We start from the raw sequence: 23,185 nt of genomic DNA, 5'->3' as shown, positions 1-23,185 counted from the left end.
CTAGTCTATAGTCTAGTCTATAGACAAATGTATACACTATAGACTATAGTCTAGTCTAAAGTCAAGTCTAAAGTCTAGTCTATAGTCCAGTCTATAGTCTAGTCTATAATCTAGTCTATAGACTATATATATATTCTAGACCATAGTACTTTAGTCAAGTCTATAGTCTAGTCTATAGAATTGTATATAGTCTATACATTAGTCTAGTCTTCAGATAAGTCTATAGTCTAGTCTGTAGTCTAGTCTACTATATAGACTAGTCTGTAATCCTGTCTATAGCCTTGTCGCTATTCTTGTTTAGTCTATAATCTAGTATATAGTATTGTCTATAGTCTAGTCTGTATACTAGTCTATAGTCCAGTCCATAGTTTAGTATATTGGCTTGTCTAGTCTCTAGACTAGTCCATAGTACTTAAGTCAAGTCTTGCCTATAGCCTAGTCTGTAGTCTAGTCTGTAGTCTAATCTGCACTCTAGTATATAGTTTTGTCTATAGTCTAGCCTGTATACCAGTCTATAGTCCAGTGCATAGTCTAGTATATGGGCTTGTCTAGTCTCTAGACTAGTCCATAGTACTTTAATAAAGTCTTGCCTATAGTCTCGAGTCTATAGTCCAGTCTGTAGTCTATTATATAATCTAGCCTATAACATAGTTTTTAGTCTAGTCTATAGTCTAGTCCTCATGTTTATATTCTTCATTTGTATATTTTTTATGACAAATTTTTAGTTTGGTCTGGTCTATAGTAAAGTTTAAAGACTATTGTATAGTCTAGTATGGAATATAGACCAGTCTAGCATAGCCTAGTCTGTAATGAGAGTAATAATTGTTATTGAAACGAAACCCCCTGTAAATTCAGCATTCAAACTTAATCTATTACAATAGGGTTTGTGTCTTAAATAACAGGGTGTAGCACAGCAATTAAAATTAATAAAAAACTGTTTATTATTTTAAATTTTTTGAATAGTTTAAGTTTTATTATTAAATATATTATTACATTAATTAATACAATTTTATTTAATTTTTCTAACATTTTGCTTAGTTTTAACTAAAGTATACAGTGTTTTTCTTTTTTTTTAAACTTAACTACTAAGAAAAATAATAATAATAATAGTAAAAACATAAATTTTTTAGGGTATTCCATAAGTTGCAGAAATACTAGGAAGATGTGTGTTGTGGTTAATAAAATTACTTATTTAATAAAAATTAAAAATTTTGGGAAATTTTTAAAATAAACATTATTATAATAAGCTTTTAGATATTAAATAATAACAAGCAAAAAAATACTATAAAATTTATTATCTAAGTTATGGGTATAATGAAAGAAAAAAAAAATTTTGCAAATTTCTTTATTTGTAGTTTTCTTTAAAACGATTTCTTTACTATATATCACACAAAAGGTCCAGCAAAATAGATTTTACGTTTCGTAGGCAATGGTTTGCTAGTTAGCGAAGTATTCTCTATAAATTTCTCAAAATTCGCTAAATTTTTGCGTATTTTCTTTGCCTTATTCGTGGTCGGATTAATGGCTTCACAAAGGCTCTCAGAATCGATATATAATTTATTCGAGTTCTTTGTTTCGTCATTTTCCTGTTCGTGTTCTATTTCATTGCTATATTCCTCATCTAAATTGTACTCATCGGCAGTGTTTATTAAACTTTCACCATCTTCTTTAATATCGGCCAATAGGGTGGGCATAACGGTATTAAGAGTCTCATTAACCTTGGTCATATCGGACTGAGTATTTTTACCATATTCAGCATCTAAATTATACCAATCAAACTCAGCTTGTAAAGGTAAACTGGTAAGCGTTTCGTTGTCATTAGGAGATTTGCTATATAAAACAGATTTCGGAGTGGAAGTGGGCGTTAGTGGTGAATTGGGTAAACTTAAACGTTTATTGATTTCTTGTAAAATATTTGGCATATGTTTACGTTTATATTGTTGTTGATAATTGGCCGAACTGATTTGGGGTCTCAGCAAGCTAGTATCCACTTTATTAGACTTTAAGGATTGATTAAGTGTACCATTGATGGGTGTTAAATTTAGTTTCAAGGAATTACGATCTGGTTTATTGCCACTAGAGGTTGTATGAAGTGTTAGCGCTGCATTAGGTGAACTAGTGGCATTGGGCATTAAACCCATAATACTCATTTTTGTGGGCTCAACTTTGGGTGTCATTATTAGGTAATCATTTTGTTTCAAAGAGGATTTAGGAGCTATAATGGCAGCCACATTGGGTAACTTTGGTATATCAGCAAAAATCTCTTCAATTTCTTCAGTCTTTTGTGAGGCTGCCTCGGATACCACCGTGGCAGTATCTAAATCATTATCCTGTTCTATCACCGATTCTAAATCACGTTCCGACAACGGAGCTCTATGTATATCAGCTCTAATTTGTACACTAGTTATGCCCACATTCACCTCGGATATTGAGCAATAGTCAGGCTCTAGCAAGACCTCGGTATTGTGTGCCTCTATTAACTCATCAGGTGATTCATCAAGCTGTTGCAAGGATTTCTTGAATTTCAGTAAATTAGCTGGTTTAGGTGGCAAGGCTGGTGGCAATTTATTACTTTTACCGTTAGTCTCTGTTGCAGAGCTACCGGTTTTATTATTTGAATCCATATCAACATATAAATTCGAAGAATTTAACTCTGATCCTATGGGTTCATATTCATTACTGTAAATACTTTCATAGTTGAAAATTTCCAAACGTTCACTTTGATTGCTCGTATCTAAGGTGGCTGGGGAATGTGTTATATACGCTGTCATACCCTGATAATTTGAGATCATATTGGGGGTTTTCAATTCGCTAGCAACATCCTCCTCGTCGTCTTCGGTTTCATCGTTGCGTGGCACATGTACCATACTGTTTTTCGTAGAGAAATGTACACGTTTGCGTGTTAATGTACCATTACGGGAATTGGGTGTAGCACCATCACTTGCTCGACTATTGCTGCGTTGATTGCGTCGATCGCTTAATGAACTGCGTCTGGGTAGTGTGGTTGAATTTTTGGGAGTTTGAGATCTTTCTTCTACACCTTCCATACTTTGCTGTAAGAGAATTTGATTGACACATTCTAGCACGGGATTGACAGCACCATGTCCATAGGATTTGGCTCCCACCGAACCGGGTATTTCCTCTTGATCCGAAGCACTGGCATACCAATCATCTGTAGAGGTTTCGTAAATTTGTTTGGGTGAAGCTTCCGAAAAAGCTTCCATAGCCCGACCTCTCACAATCTTTAGTTTGCCCTCTATTTCCTCTTCAAAATCTTCATCTTGAGTTGGTGAAAATATGCCATCATCTTCCTCCAAATTCTGACTCATTTCACTGGCTTTACTGGTGGCCGTACTAATCGTACTCTTAGAACTTTTTGTACTGGCTCTTGAATTTGAACGTGTCACCGATGAGGATGTAGTCTCCAGACCACTCTGTTCTGAATCACGTTCACTTTCACTCTTAACACCATGCATGCGTTCCATGGTTCTCGAATAGATATTTAGTTTTTCATAGCTAGTCTGAGAATCATCACGACTTATAGTGCTGGGATATTCTTCGGAATTGTTGTCGGCTTCTAAGGCTGGATCGTCAATGTTCATGGCTCGAGAACGCATATAGTCGCGAAATGTTCCCGATGTTCGTTTGCTGGTATAGCGTACACTGCGTCTGGCTCCGAAAAACGATGATGAGACTGTATCATCACTCGAAGAGCCGTGTTCAGTTGTGGGATCATCTGGAACGAGGATAGAGAGAGAGAAAGGGAAAATTAATGGAATGTTAAGATTTTGGAACTAGTTAGAGGAACGTGTTCTAGACTAAAGAAGACATTTGATTTGTAATGATCATGATTAAAAAAAGTTCGATCATAAGCTGTTTATAACATTCGATACAAAGTTCCGGAATTTCTTTAAGGATCGTGTTAAGCGGAGTTAAGCTAACGAGATCATTGGAATTAGTTAGAGGAAAGAGTTCAAGATTAAAGAAGACATTTGGTCAGTAGATGTCAATGACAACATTCCGAAATTTCTTTGAGGATCGTGTTAAGGTGAGAGGAGAGGAAAGTGTTTTAGATTAAAGAAGAGATTTGATCAGTTAAGCTTGAGATCATTTGAAGATATTTGATCAGTTAAGCTTGAGATCGTTTAATGGTCATTCTATTCAATAAAGTTTGATCATAATATGTCAATAACATTCAATACAAAGTTCCGAAATTTCTTTGAGGATCATGTTACAAGATCATTTCAAGTTTGGACTGTTTTTTATGGAAAGTGTTAAGGAAGGTAATACATACAAAATCAATGAATAGATTCAATCTATCAAAAACCTTCAGGAGGAGAGAAAAGAAGAAGCAAAAGATTCAATCTATTAGTTTGAAGATCAATCAATTGGATGTTCGGGAAAATGAGAAGAACAATAAAGCATTTCTTTTGAGAAATGTGTAAAGAGGGGGTGTAAAGATCGATTGTTAAACATTAAGAACTTTCGGTTTAAACTTTCGAATTTCATTTGAGAACAATATAATGAAGAGGAAAGTACACAAGATCGTGAAAGAGATTCAATCTATTCATGTAAAGATCAATCATTTCAAAGTTTTGGAATTTCAATGAGAAAATTTAAGATTGAGAGAGAGTAAAGATCTACCAATAGTTTTAAGCTATTTAAGTAATTGATCAATCACTTCAGAGTTGTGAACTTACCATTATTTCTACTGCCATTGGTATCCTTCAGTGAGCTGCTTCCCACTCCTGTTTGTGTGCAGTTGTCAGTTACTTCAATGTCATAGAATTGCTTTCTGCAATTGATGCATTGTAAGGCTTCCAAAACTAAACAGTCTTCGAGTAAATCTTTTGTCTCCTTATTACCATCATCATCATTCTCATCATCCTCATTATCACCATCCTCAACAACACCCTCATCCTGGGCACTAGCTCTTGCCTCTTCCTGTAGTTTTGTTAGCTTCTTACTTAAAGCTCTATTCTGTCTTACTAAACGACAAATTTCCACATCTTTTTCTTGTAAACGTTGATTGACCGATTTCATATCGGTTTTTAATTTAGACTCAAAACACAATAAAGACTTTACCACACAGGCCAATTCTTCGGTACGACGACGTTTCTCTTTGGCCAATTCACGCTGTAAAAACTTATTCTGTTGATCATAACTCGATAACATTTGCAATAGTTTGCGTCGTTGAGCCTTTTCTGCTGAAATGGGTGTGGAACTGTGGGAATGATGAGTATCCGAGGAGGTTGAGGAGGGTGAAAGTAAATTTGCCAAAGGCGTCTTTTCCGGCTGAGGTGTCATGGCACCTTTCTTACGCTCTCTTTTACTTAGGAAATCTCCCGATGAAGAAGTTGATGAACTGCTGCGCTGTAGATCGACGACTTTTAAGCAGGGTATTATGGATGACGATAAATTGAGTGTAATAGAGTTATCAGTAACCTGAAAAAACAAGTTAAAAGAAATAAAAAGAAAAACATTATTAGGAATTTTAATTGTTTTTTAATTGATATTGTTTAAATGTATATATTACGTTTGTTTGTTTTTTTCGTGTACAAAATTATCTCTTCTTTTTGTTAAAAAGATATTGATTTTTATTTTAATTGTTTAAATAAATTTCTTTTGAAATGTTCCAACCTTTACCATTGACGTTTTGTTGATAACTGAATTGCAAATTATTTTTTTATACGCGCAGAAGTTACTTGGATTTTACCCTTTTCAATTGATATTGCAAAAAAGATATGTATATACAGCTTATTTATAGGGGGGTTTCCATAGTAGCTTGCCTTAGCTAGTGGTGTTTTAACTGTTCTTATCTTTTTGGTTATTTATTTTTTATTTAGTCATGTTTTCTTGCTAACTTATTGTAACTACATTTTTATCGTAGAATTTGTTTTGGATTTATAATATCACCCTGTTAGTTAATGGTTATATCTATTGTATATGGGGGGTTAAAAAAACCAGACACCTAGGCAACTAACTATAACATATGTCGCTATTGTTATTGATAATACCTTAGTATTTGGTGGGAAAATCCACATGAAAGTGGGTAGTTTGAAAAAAGAAAACTGTATCATAAAAATAATATTTATGATGTTTATGTGATTTTTTTCGCTATTTTTGGTAAACAGGAAAAGTAACAAACAACTAAAGCAATAGCCGGGGCTATAGTCCACTATTGCCTAGACTATAGACTATTGCCTAGTCTATAGACTAGTCTAAAGTCTAATCCATAGTCTAGTCTATAGTCTAGTGTATAGTCTAGTCTATAGTCTAGTCTATAGTCAGGTCTATTGCCTAGTCTATAGTCTAGTCTATAGTCCAGTCTATAATCTAGTCTATAGTCTATAGTCAAGTCTATAGTCTAGTCTATAGTCTAGTCTATAGTCTAGTCTATAGTCTAGTCTATAGTCTAGTCTATAGTCTAGTCTATAGTCTAGTCTATAGTCTAGTCTATAGTCTAGTCTATAGTCTAGTCTATAGTCTAGTCTATAGTCTAGTCTATAGTCTAGTCTATAGTCTAGTCTATAGTCTAGTCTATGGTCTAGTCTATAGTCTAGTCTATAGGCTAGTCTATAGCTTAGTCTATAGTCTAGTCTATAGTCTAGTCTATAGTCTAGTCTATAGTCTAGTCTATAGTCTAGTCTATAGTCTAGTCTATAGACTAGTCTTTAGTCTAGTCTATAGTCTATTCTATAGTCTATTCTATAGTCTAGTCTATCCTATAGTCCATAGTCTAGTCTATATTCTAGTCTATAGTGTAGACTAGAGTGTAGATTATAATCAGGTTTGGACTAGAGTCGTGTCCACAATTTTTGCTATAGTCCTATTTTAAGTTTGATCATTAATCTGAGGAATAGTTTTCATATCGTTTGGTCTCACCACTCACTATCTTTTTGAAATAATAATAATTTTAAGTGTCGAAATCAATTCAATTACAATTTTGCAATAACTTTCGTAATCGTTTTGAAACTTATTATCAAATTTCGATTTATTAAGGTGTTAAACGATTGATAAAGATTTTTATTGATATATTTTTAAATGATTATTGTTTAAAGATTTGATTTAACTACAAATTGATAATAAACAACTTAATAAACTGGAGTAAAAAACAAAATAAGATATTTTATTAGTAGAAACAATCCATAGTTGACCTAAAAAGTAAAGCGCCATTAAAAAGTGGCCTTCCAAAGTAAAATGCCTGGAATGTCTTTTTAGCAGAAAGTTAAAGGAATGAAGTTTCAAGATAAAAAATTAAAAAGCATTTCCTAGTCCCAAAGAACCAGTCACGTGACTAGTTTCGAGTATATTCCTCCTTTCCTTTTCGTTAAAATGTTAACTTTAATGTTATCTTAATTAACAATTTATTTTTAATAATTATTTAATTAGCAATTAATCAATAACAAAATATGCTAATTATTTGTTGTTAAATATTTTGGGCAAAACAAAATACTTATTTAGCAGCATCTTAATAAATATTAGTTATTTATTTAAATTGCAATCAGCCAACACCTGCTAATATTTAGTTTGAAATCATAATTGACGATAATTTTTTGTTTAATAAATCCCAAAAGAGAGAGATAAAGAGTGGGAGAGAAAAAACAAAAATAAATAAATAAAATTTATTTATTTAATAAATATAAAAGTTAAATAAACAACAAATATTTATGACATTGTTGTATTAATATTTAACAATCAAAATGCGGTAGTGGTTTGACCGCAGAAAACCCTTTTTCCTTATCTTTAGTTTTATGGAAGTATGACATTGAAATTTTTTTCTATTGCTTTATTAGTTAGATAAAAAAGTTATTAATTAAAAAAGCTTTAACTAAATGTTATTATCATTAGTTTTATGCTTAAAACAATTTCATCACTTTTAACTGTGATTAATTAAATTTTTAGATAAAACAAATTCCGTGAAGTGTAATATGGACTTTAGAACTGAAATAAACTATACTCTAAACCGTACACTGAAATATAGTCGAAACTACAAAATGGATTAGTGTATAATCTTGTCTATAGTCAAGTCTATAGTTTAGTTTATAGTCTAGTCTACAGTCTAGTCCATATTCTACTCTATAGTCTAGTCTATAGTCTAGTCTATAGTCTAGTCTATAGTCTAGTCTATAGTCTAGTCTATAGTCAAGTCTATAGTCTAGTCTATAGTCTAGTCTATAGTCTAGTATATAGTCTACTCTATAGTCTAGTCTATAGTCTAGTCTATAGTCTAGTCTATAGTCTAGTGTATAGTCTAGTCTATAGTCTGGTCTACTATCTTGTCTACAGTCTCGTCTAGAGTTTAGTTTATAGCCAATTCTATAGTCTATTCAAAAGTCTAGTCTTTATTCAATTCTATAGTCTATTCTATAGTCTAATCTGTATTCTTGTTTATACGCTAGTATATATTCTATTTTGTAGTCTAATTTATAGACAAGTCTAAAGTCTAGTCTACAGTCTTGTCTAAAGTCTAGTATATAGTCTATATCATAGTCTAATCTACAATTTAGTCTATTGTCTAGTCTAGATTGTAGTCTAGTCTTGAGTCTAATATTAAGTCCCGTGTATTCCATATTCTAGTTATAGCTTAGTCCATATCCTAGTTTGTAATCTAGTCTATAATCTGATATATACTCTCGTTTATAGTTGGATAAGACTATAATTTAATCACTACTTACCCCATCTTGTTGTTGCTGCTGTTGCGCCTGCGCATTACACTCTCCATTTTTCTCCTGCTTCGGCGTATTCTGTGAATTGCGTCCGCCAAAAGAAAGTCTTTTATAAAGATTCGATGAAGACAACGACGATGAGATACTATTGCTGCTGCTACTGCTATTACCATTTGTTGTTGTTGTCGTAGTCGCATCACTACTACTATTAAACTCACCCGAACTGGCACCACTCGATGCAACTAACGAATCGACCAGCAAATCATGTTCACTTTCAGGAATTTTCTGATAATTTTGTAAAGTAGCCGGTCCCTGTTCGACTGTTTCAACAGCTAATAAATTTTTCGAACACTTTATAGTCATTTCAGCCGTTTTAGGCAAATCCTCGTTAAATGAAACCTTATTCGAGTTGTTTGTGATATTATGATGATTATTCACTTTGACACGATCATAAAATTCACCATCAAAACTATGACGATAACTGTCATGCAAACAATTGAATGATGTTAATTTACTGCTATTGTCGGTGTATAAAGGATCTGAATAACGTTTGTTGTTGTGGTTATTGTTTGTGTTATTTGAATAATTACGATAATTTTTGATATTATCATAGGTACTTAGGAGATCGGTTTTTAAAAATTTCTCTATAAAATTTGTAGGATTTTTTGAGGTTATAGAAGCAAAAAATCTATTACCATTATCGTTTAAAGAAGAATTACTTCTTCTATGTTGAGTTGCTTGTGAACGTTGTAATGTTTGTGAAATGTTTGTTTGTGTTGGGATTGTGGCTAAAGTGTCATTTAACTGATGTTGTGTTTCAGGTTGTGGATGTTGTTGTATGCCATAGATTTGTGTTGTATTCAAAAGACCAAACATTACTTAGTGAGTGGGAGAAAGGGAGGTCTTTTTTGCGAAGTTTTCTTGATAAATATCTGTTGAACGATTTAGTTTAGTGGGTTCGTAACTTAGCTTAGCTTAACGAGAATACTGCTTTAGAGTTGTATTTGTAATAAAGTGTTGCCATTGTTGTTTTGTTTTAAGATAAAGATTCTGCAAGAAGATAATAAGATAATAATTTAGTAATTTGTTTTATTTTTAATAATTTAAGTATTTTAAATTATTTATAGGTTTTCATAACTTTCCATTATGTTTTTTCTATTTGCTTGACTAGTTTTGTTTGTTATTCGATATTTTTTTAATTATTATGTAAATATCTAGAGCAATAGTTTTATAGTTTATTTTTGTTACTTGTTTATTTGTTAAACAATTTTGTTTATTTGTTTTTATAATAGAGTCTGGGTTTATAGGGAAGTATTTGATTTATAAATAGGAAGTCTATAGGGGAAGTAAATTATTAAATTTCCAAAGTTTGTTTAATATATTAAGTAGATTACTATGAAAGTAATTGAAGCAAAGACTTCAACAGATTTTGTTAAACTGATACTATTTGAAAGTTAAATATAGGTTAAAAATTCAAAATTCTTTAAAATTTACTTGTATTTTGTCAAATACTTTTCATATTCTTTTAAATATGCAAAAAGTTATAGATTTTTCATATATTTGTACAAAATTTTCTATTACAGACAGAAGTTGATAGTTTACTAACTTAACATGTTCTCAATAACGAATATCATTAGTTCCGGCTCTAAAATGTGATCACAGTTTAAGGTAAGTTCATAATCTTATAAAGTTCTTAATTTTAAATTCAATTCTGCAAAAACAAATACTAGACATGTTTGCATTTAAAGTAACGGCTCACATTATAAAATATTATATTTTTTTATTAAAATTTTTGGCTTGAAGGACCACACAAATAACACACAAAGTTCTAAAACTAAAATGTATTTCTTATTTATATAGAGATTTTGTTTTTTTTTATTTAAATACTTTAATATATGATTCACATTATAAAATTCACATTTTTCATTAAAAGTTTGGCTCGAAGGACCATTGAAAATGCACACAAGGTTCTGAAACAAAAAACATAGTTCTGCACTAATATAATTTTTCGATTTTGTCTCTTTTTATTAAAATACTAGACATGTTTGTCTCAAAATCTTGATTCACATTATAAAATTAACTTTTTTGATTACAATTTTGGCTCGAAGGACCATTTTCAAATTACACACAAAGTTCTGAAACTCAAATTGATTTCTAAACTAATAATATTAATCGATTTTGTTTCTGTTTGGCTCCAATTATAATCCACAATACAAAATCCAGTTTTTTCATTAAAATTTTAACTCGAAGGACCACAAAAATAACACACAAAGTTTTGAAACTGAATATTACTTCTGTCTCATTAAAATTGAAAGATTTTGTTTCTTTTTATTGAAATACTTGATATTTTTGGCTCCAATTTGTGATTAACATTATAAAATCCACATTTCTCATTAAAAGTTTGGCTCGAAGGACCATTTAAATTGCACACAAGATTCTGAAACTAAAATTTATTTATGCACTAATAAAATTTATCGAGTTTGTTTCTTTTTATTAAAATACTAGATATGTTTGTCTCAAATTCATGAATCACATTCTCAAATCCAGTTTTTTCATTAAAATTTTTGGCTCGAAGGACCACACAAAGTTCTGAAACTGGATTTTATTTCTGCTTTAATAATATTGATAGATTTTGTCTCTTTTTTTAAATATGATATATGTTTATCTCAAATTCATGATTCACTTTGAAAAATCCAATTTTTTCATTAAAATTTTGGCTCGAAGGACCATTAAAATTACACAAAGAGTTCGGAAACTTAAATTTATTTCAGCGCCAATAAAATTAATAGATTTTGTCTATTTTTATTAAAGTTTTTAGCTCCGATTCATGATTTACATTATAATATTCACATTCTTTATAACTTTTCAAAGGTTCGAAGGACCACTGAAGCTAAAAACAATTTGTTTATAACAATCAAGTTTTTAAACTATTTGTAACATAGTTTATTTTAGATTTTATAAATTTTATACTATTTTCTCGTTAAATTTTCTCTTTTCACTTAAAAAAATTTCTCAATATTTTTTCTTACACTCTCCGCTTGACCGTTCTCTCTTGTAGAATGTTTAAGACTGTCACACCAAAGGCCTGAAAACATTTTCAAACCCCTGCTTTTAATTTGGAATTTCATTTCTGCACACATTTTACTTAATCTTACTTTAGTAATCTCCTATAAACTCTCTTTCTCTCTCTCTTTTTCCCTTTTAAACTATAGTTTAAATTCTCCTTTCAAAATCTCTTTAATATCTCAATTCCTCAAAACATTTCCTTAGTTTTTTCCTCTTTTTTTTGGCTTTAAACCACATTTTCAATAAAAATTGGCAAGCTACTGTTTATTTTAGAAGTCCTGTGTATATATATTTTTTTAAATACAGGTACTAAACCTGTTGCTAAAGGAAAATCCTTTTTTAAAATTTAATCTCCCGTAGTAGTTTAAGGTGTTTTCTTTACTTTTAAATTGTTGGAGATTTTTTTACGGTGATCAAATTAGTTCTTTAAATAAATATTTAATTAAAGCATAACAAAATTATAAAAACAATTTATGAATTTCAAACAAGAAATAAAAAGTGGGCGAGTTTGTAGATGCTGTGTTTTTTTCCGGACTTAATTAAGAAATCAAGTGGGAGGGTTTCATTTAAAGTTAAATTAATATTAGAAGGCATTTTTTGGTTAAAAATTATAAGGTTAAAGAAAGATTTAAAGATGAATGACCAAGGGTTTTGAAATTAGTTGGAAATTACTTTTGAAGGCGTAACTTACAGAATAACTGAGTAACAAACTAACTAACTATCTATCTATCCAATTAACTAACTAACGAACTAACTAACTAACTAGCTAACTAACTAACTAACTAACTAACTAACTAACTAACTAACTAACTAACTAACTAACTAACTAACTAACTATAGTCTATACCATAGACTAGACCATAGATTATACTATACACTAGACTATAGTCTATACCATAGACTAGACCATAGATTATACTATACACTAGACTATAGTCTATACCATAGACTAGACCATAGATTATACTATACACTAGACTATAGACTAGACTATAGCCTAGACTATAGACTATAGTCTAGACTATAGACTACACTATAGACTAGACAATAGACTAGACTATAGACTAGACTATAGACTAGACTATAGACTAGACTATAGACTAGACTATAAACTAAACTATAGACTAGACTATAGACTAGACTATAGACTAGACTATAGACTAGACTATAGACTAGACTATAGACTAGACTATAGACTAGACTATAGACTAGACTATAGACTAGACTATAGACTAGACTATAGACTAGACTATAGACTAGTCTATAGTCAAGTCTACAGTCTAGTCTAAGTCTAGGCTATAGTCTAGTCCATAGTCTACTCTATAGTCTAGTCTATCTCTGGTCTAGTTTATAGACTAGACTATAGAGTAGACTAGACTATAGACTACACAATAGAGTAGGCTAGATTGAAGGCTAGAGTATAGGCAAGATTATATACTAGACTAGAGTATATTATATTCAAGTGGGACTGAAATTTATAACCTCTTTGAAATCTTTCGTTTAAATCTTTCTTTAAAAGTTTTCCATGGCTTAATTCGATCTTTGATAAATAAAACTTTAAAATTTTTGTTTAAAGACATAAGATAAAATCTTAATAAACCACCTGCAGTAAAAATAACATAAACTTTTTTTATTGTAACAGTTTATAGAGGTTTGTCTGTTAGCCTTAACAAAACCAATGATTTTAAAATGTTCTACATAATAACACATGTGTAAACACTTAAATATGAGATTTTTTATTTTAAGACAAGATCAATAAAAAAAATGTATTTTTTATTTTGTTGTTGGTAAGAAAAAGATTTAAATGGCGTTTAATTTACTAATAAAACTTAATTTAACAAAGAAACTTAACAAAGGCAACTTGACACTTTTGATTTTCTTTAAAACTATAAAAAAAGTTTTTAAATGAAAATTATGAAAAGATTTAAAAAAAAGAAACCGTTATTAAGATGTTAATTTAGGGTAAGAAGAAAAAAGGAAATTTTCTTGACAGTAAAATACATGTTTTATGATAAAAACAAGTAATATTTGTATATTCGGCTGTGCGGAATCTTATATACCCTTCACCAAGTATGTTTTTAAAAAAACAGTTTTTATTTATTTTGTATCTCTGCACACATGTCACACATAACATACACACAAACAAATATAAACTGTAGCAGAAAGAAATATTAACCGTTGTACTGTAATACCACCGTCAAACTTTATTACCATCCTCACACAAATATGAGCTGTATTACCAACATATTACTGCTTTATCTCTTTGTTCTTGTTATATCCTTCACCTTCGTGAGAACAGAACAGCATCCAAACATACAAAAAAATACACAGCTGAATAAAACCAAATACATCTACACACACACGTGTACATCTTTATCCAATGCACAGTGTTGTTGTTGCTTTTTTAACAAAGCATGAAAAAATGGGACTTTTTTGATGAAATTTTCAGAGGTTGTCTCGGATTTTTACTCATATCTCCGTTGTTTATAGACCGTTTTTGCTGATTTTAAATAGCGCTCTTCTCGAAAGCATGTCTAACTAAATTATTAAAGATTCGGATCTCGCCGATATCTGGGGATCTCTGAAAAATGATTTCAACAGACAGACAGACGTCCCCCCGGGGGCATGTTACCTTGGCGAAGACCTCCGCCTTGGTGTTATTGCAATCCCGGGGTATAAAGAGGGCCCAATACCTCCAATCTGACCGGGATTGAAAAATTGGTGTCTCAGTCTACTGCTTGGCTTAGTCCTTGCATAGATTGCCAGAGGTCTGACCAGAGCACCGCATAATCTGGTACTACGGGTGGCCAGTTGCCCGCAGGACTATGTCCTGGCTGGTCAGTTGGTTGAGGTTCCTTCGGGATCCACGTAGTGGCTGTTGGTTGAACCCAAATTCGCGGGAAGAGAATAAGTGGCGGTTAAAAGACTGATGCATGATAATAGTCAATATTTCGGGATAAGGTTCGGTGCTGTTGCCGAAAATCAACAGATAGCCCACAGAGGAGTGACTGTGGGCCTAAGCGTTTGAAATGAGTTGGTGTCAATTATATATGATATAGAATGAATGTAGAGGTATACGGGCCTTACCCCACCCGTATACCTAAATGAATGTGTCGTATGTTTTTCTCTATGAATGTGTCGAATAAATGAGATGTGTGCTGGGTTGAATGATGATGAATGAAAGATATCATATACAAGAGATACCGATTAAGTTTCCTTCATTGTCCAGATATGTTCAGAGTTTACTCTGTTCATATTCAATTTGCCGACACGGCAGGTGCTCACGTTAAAACTATCGACAGTCAGACAGACAGACGGACGGACGGGCATGGCTTAATCTATAAGGATCCATAATATATATACTTTATAGGGTCGGAAAATTATATTATAGAAATTACAAACGGAATGACAAACTTATATATACCCTTCTCACGAATAATAAACAAAATTGAAAAAGAACAAAACAAAAGAAATTGAAAATTTTAGAAAAAAAAACTTGTGGGGGGAGAATAAAGAAAATAGAATTTCCATTTATTTTTTGGAAGAAAAAGTATTAAAAAATTGTGTTAGAGAAAGCATTACTAATGTAATTACTTCTTTTTCTAACAATTGTTAGTTTATTCTAAACATAATCATCAATTAAACTTATGACATTTCATCAGTTTGGCCTTTATATTCAAGAAAAAAAGGGTTAAAAGCTATACAGTTATTGCTGTGCAAAGCTTTAACAACAAATTAACTTTAAATGTTGACAGACTGACCCATTTTTTGGGGATTTTATGCAGCAAACATGTGTTTCATAAAATATTACACTTACACCTTTTATGGATTGAAGTAATGAATCATGTTAATGCTGTTGTTGTTGTTGTTTTTAAAGAATTTACCTTAATAAACTCTTCAGTGCCGTTAGTTTATAAATGAAAGAAAAAGTTTATATTGTTTAATAAAATGATGATAAATGATTTTTGTTACAAAAAAAGAGGGGGGATCTACAATTGTTTAGAATTCTTTGAGAAAAGTGAATCATTTAAAATTAAATTGAAAACCATTAAAAGGAAATTCCCACAACAGAAAAATATTTAAAATCAATTGTTATTTGTTTCATTAAAACAGTTTGACATTTAAGAGATGATACTGTCTATATCATTATGATGTATTTGATTAGATATTAGAATAGTTTTCTAAACGAAATGTTTCAAAGATCATGGAATTTGTATTTAACTTAAAACCATCAATAGTATTGGGTCCATAATGGGATTTGTATTTGACCTAAAACCACAAATAGACTTGGGTCCATAATAACCCTTGTCAATTGTTTAAGAAATGTTCAGGAATTTGATCTTGTACGACTTTGAAAAAGTCTTTAAAATCATTGATCACATTGAGTTATTCCTTTGCAGTCTTCACGTTCACAAACCCTTCAAATTATTAAGAATGGTGAGTGACTTGAGGAAGGGAAGAATCAAGTGCTTCTAACTCCGAAACACCGCAAAAGCATTCCATTACGAAGTTTCGGCCACGCAAAATGGATGCAAATAGGTCTTAACTCCCGCATGTTACTACTCGCACCTTTTTTGATCGGAATGACAAGACTACCCAGCAGTTCGACAAAGAGTCAATGCATACGAAAAAGACAGTAATTTCCACTAATAGTTACCCATCTGGATGATCGTAATTCGTATGTTTTGGGTCATTCGTAACGAATGTACCCTTTGTAATCGAGAATGAAGACAATCGTCACTTTAGTGTCCCCTTTGTAAGCGGGAGCGGAGACAGTCGTCTCTTTACTGTCCTCAAGTAACCTAGAGATTATACTCTTAAAAGTTGTTTTTTGTTGTACTTCCGAAAGTAGTTATTTACCCATCTTTTGGAGAAATGATTATTACTTTCTACTAAAATGCCACCATCTGGTTGACTCAAATTTATAACTTTTGGGTCAATCGTCACATTATTGTCCCATAGTATTCTGGAGAGTAGACACTTGAAATTTTTAAATTTTAGTTCCATTAATATCTTACCACCTGGCTGACTCCAATTCGTATGTTTTTGGTCTTTCGTCACAAATAAATTCTTTGTAATCAAGAATGAAGACAGTCGTCACTTTAGTGTCCCCTTTGTAAGCGAGAGCGGAGGCAATCGTCTCTTTACTGTCTCTTTGTAGGGTGTAGAGTGACGATTGTCTTCCTCGTAGGACAAGCCCATGTTAAAATGTCGGTCACCTGGGTAGTCAGGTGGCTAGGGGCCACCACAAGTGGTAGGTTAAGTGGTTAGTTCGGGACTGTCCCGTCGAACTGCTGGGTAGCATGTGAACAACTAACACATTAAGAGGAATTTTAGATGTAGAGGTTAGGATGTTTTACAGATCAAACAACCTTTATTACGGAAATCTGAAACCGCTAATAGATTTGGAGGGCCCAAAAGCTTGGAAAACTTAGGGTAGTTCATACTCTTATATCTCCCTCTTTCTGAATTTTCTTTCTTTACGAAGAATCAAACTTTTATCAGCAACTACTTATTGCATCGTGGAATGTCACAGAAATGTCTATGTTCTGTAAAAGTCTTCGCTTTATATGTCCTAAAATTTCTCTGAAGGAACCTTGCGAACACTTAGACAGCACCTAGTTCTTTCAGATCTAATCCTAAACACTTCTAAAACTTATGTATTCCTAAAGAAAGTATGTAAAAAGTTAGGGTTCTTTGAGCGCCGATCTTCTTTATTAGTTCAAGTTCTATGCAAGTCCTAAATAAAGTCGCCGTTAATTAAACGAGTTGTTGGGGTCTCTTAGCCTAATGCCTTCAAGAGATTACCTCTTGGATTATTTGATTTGATTCAGTGTAAATTAGAAGAGCCTTTATCTCGAAAAAGTGAACCAGTAATTAAAAAGTAAATTGAGAGAAACGTTAGAATGATCATTGAGACTTTGAGTTAAAAAAGAGATCATGGACTTTTTGGATTCCTTAACTTGATTGAAAACCAAGAGTTTTTTTTTTTACATTATTGAATTTAGCCTGAGTTGAACATCTCATCGAGACCTTTAGGTTAGATTCCAAAGAAAGTTGGAATTGTGAAAAAGTAATTTAAGAGACTCTCATATATTTAAAGTTCAAGAGTTTTATCGTGATCGAAATTTGCCTGCGTTGGAAAGGAATGATTTCAAAAGATAAACTTGTTTAATTGAGAGAAACATTGTGGAGGTCATTCAGATTTTGTGAATCAGACAATCACAGAAAGTTGGGATAAAATTCGAGTCATTAAGAAGATGTTTAAATATCAATTTAGAGAAATTTTACAAAGATCATTGATATGGAATGGCATCATGGAACTCTCATAGACTGAGAATCACTTGGTTTCTTAAAACCCACTCAGCACTTGCCATTGAGATGTAATGACATAGAGCAAAGAAAGATCTATGATTCGGAAAATTTGAAGCTGTTATTTTATTGAGAGAAGACTCAAAAAGATCTTGATCATTATTAGGAATCATGAGTTGATTACTCAATAGTTGAGTGATGAGTGTTTCGTTCTCTTGATTCGAATAGATCAACAAGATCTTCAAGTTTAACAAGATCATTTTAACTTTCGTTTAAAAGTTAATAGACATTGAATCAACATTCCATCATTAGCAATCTAAAGATTATTGAGGATTTCTGTTAAGATCTTACACTATTAATCCTTGTAAAATGGCGTTCATAATCAAATTATTCAGATGACTATTGCACATCAAGCAATTCTTTGATTAGATTGTTTTGAATTGACTTTAATTGAAAAAACAGCTGTTATTGAGAGACAACTTTGTGAGCAATTTCAAAACTATGAAACGGGAAATATGTTTTAATAACTTTATTCCCTTTCCTAGGAAATGAACTTCCGAAACTTTATTTAAATATAACTGTTTATATAACCTCTCTAAACACCACTCGTATCTTAAACAATTACTAATACGATTTTATCTTTTTAATAAATCTACCTGTTGAAATTCTTATATTTTGTCTTCATAATACTTGAGATTATCTTTTTCATAGATCTTTAGTTATCTATCGATTAACAAATTCTAAATCTTTTAACAGTTGTATGAACATTTTTGTATAAATTTTTGAAAAAGAATTTTTCTATAAATTTGACACGTGTTTCTTCTTTCTACGTGTAAATGGCAGCCAGCTAACAGCAAGGTGTCAATAATAATTGTTAACTTTGGGTTTAATTGTCATTTGGTATTTTTTTTTCAAAAAGGTGACAGACGACAACCGTTATTTGTTGTTGCTGTTGTTGTTGTTATTGTAATGTTATTTGGTACCTGTGCTCGTTTGACAATTCCCTCGAGTAAATAGTAGGTTTTTTTAATGTACATTCGTTTGCTTTGTATTTGATTGAAGTTACCACTAACTAGTGAATGACCAATAAGTCATAATTGTAAACAATAGATTTTTGATTTTTTTTTGTGGTAACTATTTCTTTTTTTATTGTTTGTATTAAATTTCAATGTAATAATTATAATGATCATAATTTTGTTATGTAAATTTTTATATGTCTGTTAGAGTTGTAGACATGACACCTAGTTTTTAGTTTCCTTCAAAGAAAAAGTATCAAATTTTTGGAATTGTATGTCAAATAGTCATATGTTTAGCATAAGCAAACGAATGATGATTGATTGATCATAAAGAATTTAATAAAACTTATCGCTTTGCCAACTAAGAAGTTAGGTGTTTTGTTGCCAACTAGCAAAAACTTATAAACAACTAACTTCATTATTATCTAGTCAAGTTCAGGGACGTTCATTTAAAGATAAAAATTCTATTATGATTTTACCAAAAAAATCCTTTTATAAAAATGTTAACATATTTACCAAAAAGTAAACATTACAATTTTTCGCATTGCCACTGATTACAGTTGCTTATCTAAACTCAATTTTGTTTGTTTTTCTCAACACAAACTTTACAACTTCATTAGTAATATTTCAATTTATCTTTAAAAGTTTTATTTCTTTAATTACATAACTTAATTACAACAACCTAACAATAATATTCTTATAAATTAAAAAAAAAAAAAAAAAACGTCTAAATCATGTCGTTTCTGGTTTTATCTTATTAAAGCTTGTGTAATCATCATGTAATGAACTGAAATTTTGTTTTTGAAAACTCATGGCTATTTGGGTTATAAAGTTAAAGCTTTTTGAAGGCCAAAAAAGCGAGGCAAAAAATCTGTAATTAGTTATTATTTTTGGAAAATCATCTTGTAAAGAAATCCGCTAACGAACCTAGTCAAGTGATAATAATGAGAAAAAAGTTTTCAAAATTTTACAAAATTTCAAACATTTTAACAAACGATATAAAGAAGAATAGGAAATAATAACCTTAATGAAAGGGAAATTTTGAAAATTTTTTCTGTTACTGCTAATTTTAAGTAAAAACTTTAAAATGCTTTAAAAATTTTAAAAATTGTCTTGAAAACAAAATTTTCCCTTAAAGGGAAATTTTTTTAAATAAGGGAAATTTTAAAAAATTATAAATTTTATTATTATGTAGACCACAAGCTATCAAATTTTATAAAAATTTTGAAAATTGGTTGGAAAACAAAAATTTCCCTTAAAGGGAAATTTTTTATATAAGGGAAATTTTGAAAATTTTTCAATTTTCTTGTTTTTGAAACTATAACTATTGAAATTCTGTAAAAATTTTGAAAATTGCTTGAAAAACAAAAATTTCCCTTAAAGGGAAATATTTTTAGATAAGGGAAATTTTGAAAAATTTTCAATTTTCTTGTTTTTAAAATTATTGCTAATGAAATTTTGTAAAAAATTTGAAAATTGGTTAAAAAACAAAAATTTCCCTAAAAGGGAAATTATTTTAAATAAGGGAAATTTTGAAAAATTTTAAATTTCCATGTTTTTAAAAATATTGCTAATGAAATTCTGTAAAAATTTTGAAAATTGATTGAAAAACAAAAATTTCCCTAAAAGGGAATTATTTTAAATAAGGGGAATTATTTTAAATAAGGGAAATTTTGAAAATTTTTAAATTGTCTTGTTTTTAAAACTATTGCTAATAAAATTCTGTAAAAATTTTGAAAATTGCTTGAAAAACAAAAATTTCCCTAAAAGGGAAATTATTTTAAATAAGGGAAATTTTAAAAACTTATAAATTTTATTATTATGTAGACCACAAGCTATCAAATTTTATAAAAATTTTGAAAATTGGTTGGAAAACAAAAATTTCCCTTAAAGGAATATTTTTTATATAAGGGAAATTTTGAAAAATTTTCAATTTTCTTGTTTTTGAAACTATAACTATTGAAATTCTGTAAAAATTTTGAAAATTGCTTGAAAAACAAAAATTTCCCTTAAAGGGAAATATTTTTAAATAAGGGAAATTTTGAAAAATTTTCAATTTTCTTGTTTTTAAAATTATTGCTAATGAAATTTTGTAAAAATTTTGAAAATTGGTTAAAAAACAAAAATTTCCCTAAAAGGGAAATTATTTTAAATAAGGGAAATTTTGAAAATTTTTAAATTGTCTTGTTTTTAAAACTATTGCTAATAAAATTCTGTAAAAATTTTGAAAATTGCTTGAAAAACAAAAATTTCCCTAAAAGGGAAATTATTTTAAATAAGGGATATTTTGAAAATTTTACAATTTTCTTGTTATATAAACTATTAGCTATAAAATTTTGTTAAAATTTTGAAAATTGGTTGGAAAACAAAAATTTCCCTAAAAGGGAAATTTTTTTTAATAAGGGAAATTTTGAAAAATTTTTAAATTTTCTTGTTTTTGAAACTATTACTAATGAAATTCTGTAAAAATTTTGAAAATTAGTTGAAAAACAAAAATTTCCCTAAAAGGAAATTTTTTTTAAATAAGGGAAATTTTGAAAAATTTTCTATTTTCTTGTTTTTTAAACTATTACTAATGAAATTCTGTAAAAATTTTGAAAATTCGTTGTTAAACAAAAATTTTCCTTAAAGGGAAATTTTTTTAAATAAGGGAAATTTTGAAAATTTTTCAATTTTCTTGTTTTTAAAATTATTGCTAATGAAATTTTGTAAAAATTTTGAAAATTAGTTGGAAAACAAAAATTTCCCTAAAAGGGAAATTTTTTTTAAATAAGAGAAATTTTGAAAAATTTATTATTTTCTTAAAATATACATTAAAAGTTTTAAGATTTGTAAAAAAAAATCAAAATTGCTGTTATTTTATTAAAAATTTTATCTAAAATGTAAATTTAACCTTTTCAAACCGCATGACCCCAGAATGTAAACAAAACATTGTTAAACTTCGTTTGGCACTTTCACGCACCAATTGTATTTTTTGCTAAAATGCCACCCAGAACTTTAAAAAAATTAAATGAAATTTATACTTGAACTCCTGCTGTCTAAATTAACATATTGGACTTGTTTGTTTTCGTAATTTATTCTTTTGTTTTTCTCTTAATTTTTTTTCTAATTAAAAACCATAAAAATTTGCATAATATTAAATATATAATAAATATTCATAATTATAATGAAATTTTTTCATAATTAATGTGTTATTTCAATGACGTTTAGGAAACACTTTCTTTTATGATAATGACCATTTAGAAAATGAAACTTAAAACCAGAAAAAAATAATAAAACTATTAACAATTTCTTTTATTATTATGAATTAATAAACAAAAAAACAGTTTTTATGTTTAATTATTATTCATTCAGCATAACGAACGTTTAAGTGTTTAATGAACATTAAACAGAGTTAAATATAAACAAAATGTTGGCGTTAAGGCGACAGCTTTGATAAATAATTAATTTGTTATGATGAAATAAAGCACAAAAAACACCATCCAGTCAATGGCCTTTAAATGAACTTAAACTATTAATTGTTATAAACAAATTAAAACTATTTTTTGACTTTTGTTTATTTTTGGTCCAAAAACTATTTACATAATTTATTTGTTCAAAATAGTTAATTTTTTAAATAAATATTGAAAAAAAATTACAAAACAAATTACTGCCTGTCCAACGCAACAAACCGTAAAATTTATTTATTTATTTAGCTAAATATTTATTATTTAATTTATTACTAATATTTGTTAATATTAGCGCAAAAAGGAAAACACCTACAAATTGTAAATATTTTTATGGCAAAAACAATATGTAAACACTGCCGCTCTTTAGATTGTCGCAGCAAGGTAAATAAAGGTTTAAGCGTGAAGCTGACAATGGAAATTAACAAGTTTTTACATTTGTTTTGAGGCGAAGTATTAAGAGCAAAACATTAAGTGATTTTTAATTAAAAATTTCATACTTTTTAAGAAATTTATTTATTTTTACCTTATTAAAAGTAGTTCTAGTTCTGTTTTAGTTGAGTGCTAATTCAGTTCTAGTTCTGTTCTAGTTCTGTTCTAGTTCTGTTCTAGTTCTGTTCTAGTTCTGTTTTAGTTCTGTTCTAGTTCTGTTCTAGTTCTGTTCTAGTTCTGTTCT

The 23,185-nt window shown here is 29.8% G+C and overlaps 1 protein-coding gene across 1 annotated transcript in view; it reads right to left on the bottom strand.

Moving 5' to 3' along the window:
• Positions 1–1,028: 1,028 nt before the first annotated feature.
• The window catches only part of LOC111683073 (putative uncharacterized protein DDB_G0282133), a 68,463-nt gene continuing 46,306 nt past the window's right edge, over positions 1,029–23,185 (bottom strand). Inside the window, exons 3-5 of the mRNA XM_046945125.1 lie at positions 8,679–9,719; positions 4,701–5,445; positions 1,029–3,736 (exon numbers count right to left, since the gene is read on the bottom strand). Coding sequence (XP_046801081.1) covers positions 1,386–3,736; positions 4,701–5,445; positions 8,679–9,545 — 3,963 coding nt within the window. The 5' untranslated portion in view covers positions 9,546–9,719 and the 3' untranslated portion in view covers positions 1,029–1,385. The remainder of the gene's footprint in view (positions 3,737–4,700; positions 5,446–8,678; positions 9,720–23,185) is intronic.

This window comes from Lucilia cuprina, chromosome 2, assembly GCF_022045245.1.
Source record: "Lucilia cuprina isolate Lc7/37 chromosome 2, ASM2204524v1, whole genome shotgun sequence".
NCBI classification, from domain to species: domain Eukaryota; kingdom Metazoa; phylum Arthropoda; class Insecta; order Diptera; family Calliphoridae; genus Lucilia; species Lucilia cuprina.
This window is presented reverse-complemented; position numbering and strand designations above follow the sequence as displayed.